Below are 3903 nucleotides of genomic sequence, written 5' to 3'. Positions count from 1 at the left end.
CGGTTAAGAGAAACCTACAACAAGGTATTTTGAGACTGAAACAGGCAAATGGGCACTTCCAAGAGATAAGCACTTCTGAACCAAGTCTGAACACACGGCCTCACGGCTCAGACCCTCTGCCAGTGCGCTTCCAATGCATCTGCAGCACTAAATGAAGAAACTAACTCCCAGAGAGCAGACTCATAGTTAAGACATTATGAAGCGATTCTACAGCAGAGAAAATTCACCAGGCATACAGAAGACTCTCACTCCTGACCATTTCACCCGCCGGGAAAGCAAATGCTTTGGCAGAGCCTCCTGCTTGCACACACTGCGGGGGGCACCGGCAGGGAGAGGGAGCACCAAGCGGTGCTCTGGTTCTGGTGGCAGATGAAGAGAGTTTTAATCTCAAAGGGCACCAACTGAAGTTGGGATGTTTACAAAGATTAGACAACGAATCGCAATCATCTCTCACATGTGCTGAGCTGCAGACATCCTTGTACAGATAAGGACGCAAGCGGGACAGGAAGCAGACCCCGCTGACACAGGAATTACATATTTACTCATTGTTTCACTTACTCGCAGCTTTCAAGAAAGCATAACCTAATGGTGCGATCCAGTCCACAACCTGATTTGCCGCTGTTCTATTACATGCGAGTAGTTTGCTGGGTATAAGCCACTCAGCAAAGCTGCTCAAATGCAGTCGTAGAAAGTGAAATTTTAATGGAGTCTGGCCAAGCAGTGTGACATTAAAAAAAAAAAAGGAAAGAAAAAGATGTTAGCAGAGTAGTTTCCAGCGCTACCTGGAAATAGAGCAGTGGTTTGCTCCCCCCATCCATACTGGCCAGTCAAACCGTACAGGTTTGATGACGCATCTCACCACAACAGGTTTATTCAGAGAGGAGACAGCTTTCGCTGCCTGTCGCAGTAGCGCCGAAGGGTTTTGATTCGGTCAGATTTCCATGTGCACCACAAAAATACGACATTTTGCCTTAAAAGAATTCACCACTGAAGAAGGAGATAAAGCAAACGAATAGGGGGACAAAGAGGAAAGGACAAGGTGACAAAAATAGGAACTTGAACTAGAGTAAACCCTCGTTACAAGACAACATCTAAAATCTGCCTGGGTGTTTTGAAGCAGGTGCGGCTGAGCCAGAAAAACATCCACAGCAAAACAGAGCGGTGCTTGGCCAGTCTGCTTTAATAACTAACCTTAATGAAACCAAACAAGACATTCACAGACAGGCTCTGTGCATGAATAAAACTTCCACAGAGTTCATTTCAGGGCGCAGGACCATTGCCACGGCTCCGATACAGGGAAACTCTCCCAGTATCTCACAAGTCCTTTTTCACTAAGAGGGGGGGAAATTTAAATTTTCACTAAGGAGGAAACAATCTCCTCCTCCTTAAGTAGAAGCTCTTGATGTAAGTGAAGGAGGGGCAAGGGTGGAAAGGGACATTCGTGCCTTTACCAGAAAAACAAGAAACATTTTATTACATATTAACCAGGCGCTTACTCTGATTCTGAACTCGAGCCAGCAAAGGAGAGAAAGGGAGGTCCCGGCATTAGGATTTGTGACTCTTCCGTAGCTAAGTCTGTCACTGAAGGTTAGAAGGCGAACTTAAACAGCTCACTGACACAAGTCCCAGTACAGGATGTGAAATATCTCGCAGCCGAGCTCGGAAACTCAAACCAAACTGAGAAACAGAAACAAGACTCTGCTGGGTCAGGGCTCTACACTCAGCACGCCACAGCTAAAGACGCAATACCAGAGCCTTCTGAACATCTCACAAGTTTTCCCTCCCACTACGAGATAAACCCTTGCAAATAGTTTGTTTTGGAGGCAGAAGGCTCCCCTCCACTGCAGATAAACAACTATCTGGCAGGGCTGTGACAAACCACTCACTGCAGAAAACACAGCTGGCCGTGAGGTCCCCGCGAGCAGAGCCCGGCCCCAGGAAAAGGGAAAGTTCCGTACACCCAGCCCTACAGACGAGGCCTCACACCAGGCTTCTCCCACAGTTAATTTTAATTAGTTACTTGTGCCCTGACTAATCAGGATGTAACTGGCACTTCGAAAGCTTCCAAGTGCACATCTTGAGTCACGGAAATAAAAAAGGTTGACAACCCTTGTCCCCATTTTACAGCTGCACAAATCAAATGAAAAGAGCCTTGAATTACTTCCCAAACTCATTAGTCAGAAGTGAAACCAAGAATAAACCCCAAGAGTTCCCATACCCACTGGGTGCACAATCCATTGGATCAGGTTCCAGGCACGGGTGGGAGCAGAAATTGCCACCCCAAAGAGCTCAAGAGCCACACACCCCTCGACGGGTACACAAATAACGCAGAATGCAGCGACACAAAGTGTGTTTCTGCACTCTGCAATGCCGCCTCCCACCTTTCCCAGCCAAGAGCACCACAGTTTACCTCGTCAAGGTGAAACCTTAAAGAGGAATTTCTTTAAGAAATACAATTTTATTCTTTAAGCGATACTATTTTAAGAAGTGGCGTGTGTTACAGGCCGTCTGTTCAGAGGGACCTGCCTCCCGGGCCCTCGAGAGCCAGCTCCCTTCCCCATTCCCAACCTCAACAAGAGCGCTAGCTGCAGTTCAACGGCAGAGACGTTCCTGAATACCTGCAGTTTAGGAAGCACTTCCACAGCAGAAAGCCGTGTTGTTACTTAAAATGATACAGAACTTCAGCTGGAAAACAATGACAAAGTTTAACCTCTCAGTTCCCAACTACCGGAAACAGCTACTCACTTTTTCACATTTGCCTCCCCGTTGGGAATTCTGCGTAGCTTCTTCTTTTTCAGTATTTTCACAGCTCTCCTGCAGAGGGTTTCAGAGTCCAACATCTCCTTGACTTTGCCGTAAGACCCTTCTCCAAGTAAGTCTCCCATCAGGTATTTGCCAATGAGCTTGGCCCTTTTCCGCCGTGGCTGGTAGATGACCTCCGTAGAGTCGATGCGATGGATAAAAGTGTCCATCCCCACAGACATCAGCTCACTCTCTGCAAACATGCCCAGCTGCTGCGGCTCCTGCATATCCATCCTGGATTAAGTTCCTTAACCTGTTTTCCTTAAGCGCTCAGGTTTTAATCCTGTTTGTTAGTTTCCAACACTCCCTTTTACTCCTTCTTGAAAAAAAATATCCAGAAGATTGTACAAACATGAATTAAAAAAACAAAAACAAAACAAACCTATGAGCTGCTTCCAGCTCAACTGGATGCTAAAAGATCCAGGCCTGGCTCCAGTAACACAATGTCTTTTAAAAAGAATATATATCTCTGACCAGATACACTCAGTTTGGGACTCGCTTTGCTTCCGACCTGGTCCCACTGCTAGGGTTCTTTCAAGTCAACGTGGCCTTTAACTTGGCCCAGTTTGATTCTTAAGTGCTAGGTCATCCTCTGGGACGTTAGGCCACCACATAAAAACAGACAACTGCCGAGTCTCTTTCGTGACTTTCCATTCCTAGTAGCTCATAGTCACCAACTCCGAACGGGATGGCAGGGGAAGCGTCTCTGCCCCGCTGTCCTCACCGTCCCGCTACGAGCGCAGATGGGGCTTTTTTCAGCCGTTTGGAAGCTGGAAACAAGTTTCTTTGAAGGAGTTTTCAGAAACAATTCTAATGTCTTCGCTTTTCACGCCTACAGAAGTTTGAGGCCTTCGGTGCCTATCGAGATCTCCCAGGGGCATCCTTCAACCACCTGGATTCCGCCTGGCACATGATGTGTCACCACACGGGTCCAGGTGTCAGCCGGTGTCAGACAACGCAAAACCTACCTCAGCTTTACCGACCCACCTTAAAACGGGAACAAGCAGGAGGAAGTAATTCTCTCTGCCCAATACCCCAAACACCCCATCCCCTCCCCGACAAGGGAAGGCCGACGAAGGGATGCCCGGGCTCCCCCCCCCC

At 47.7% G+C, this 3903-nt stretch overlaps 1 protein-coding gene across 1 annotated transcript in view; it reads right to left on the bottom strand.

Moving 5' to 3' along the window:
- STK11 (serine/threonine kinase 11) overlaps window positions 1-3352 on the bottom strand; it is a 43033-nt gene extending 39681 nt beyond the window's left edge. Inside the window, exon 1 of the mRNA XM_009885827.1 lies at window positions 2746-3352. Within this exon, the coding sequence (XP_009884129.1) occupies window positions 2746-3035 (290 nt within the window). The 5' untranslated portion in view covers window positions 3036-3352. The remainder of the gene's footprint in view (window positions 1-2745) is intronic.
- Between the last annotated feature and the right edge of the window lie 551 nt (window positions 3353-3903).

The sequence above is a fragment of the Charadrius vociferus genome, unplaced genomic scaffold, assembly GCF_000708025.1.
Source record: "Charadrius vociferus isolate BGI_N301 unplaced genomic scaffold, ASM70802v2 scaffold525, whole genome shotgun sequence".
Taxonomy (NCBI): Eukaryota; Metazoa; Chordata; class Aves; order Charadriiformes; family Charadriidae; genus Charadrius; species Charadrius vociferus.
This window is presented reverse-complemented; position numbering and strand designations above follow the sequence as displayed.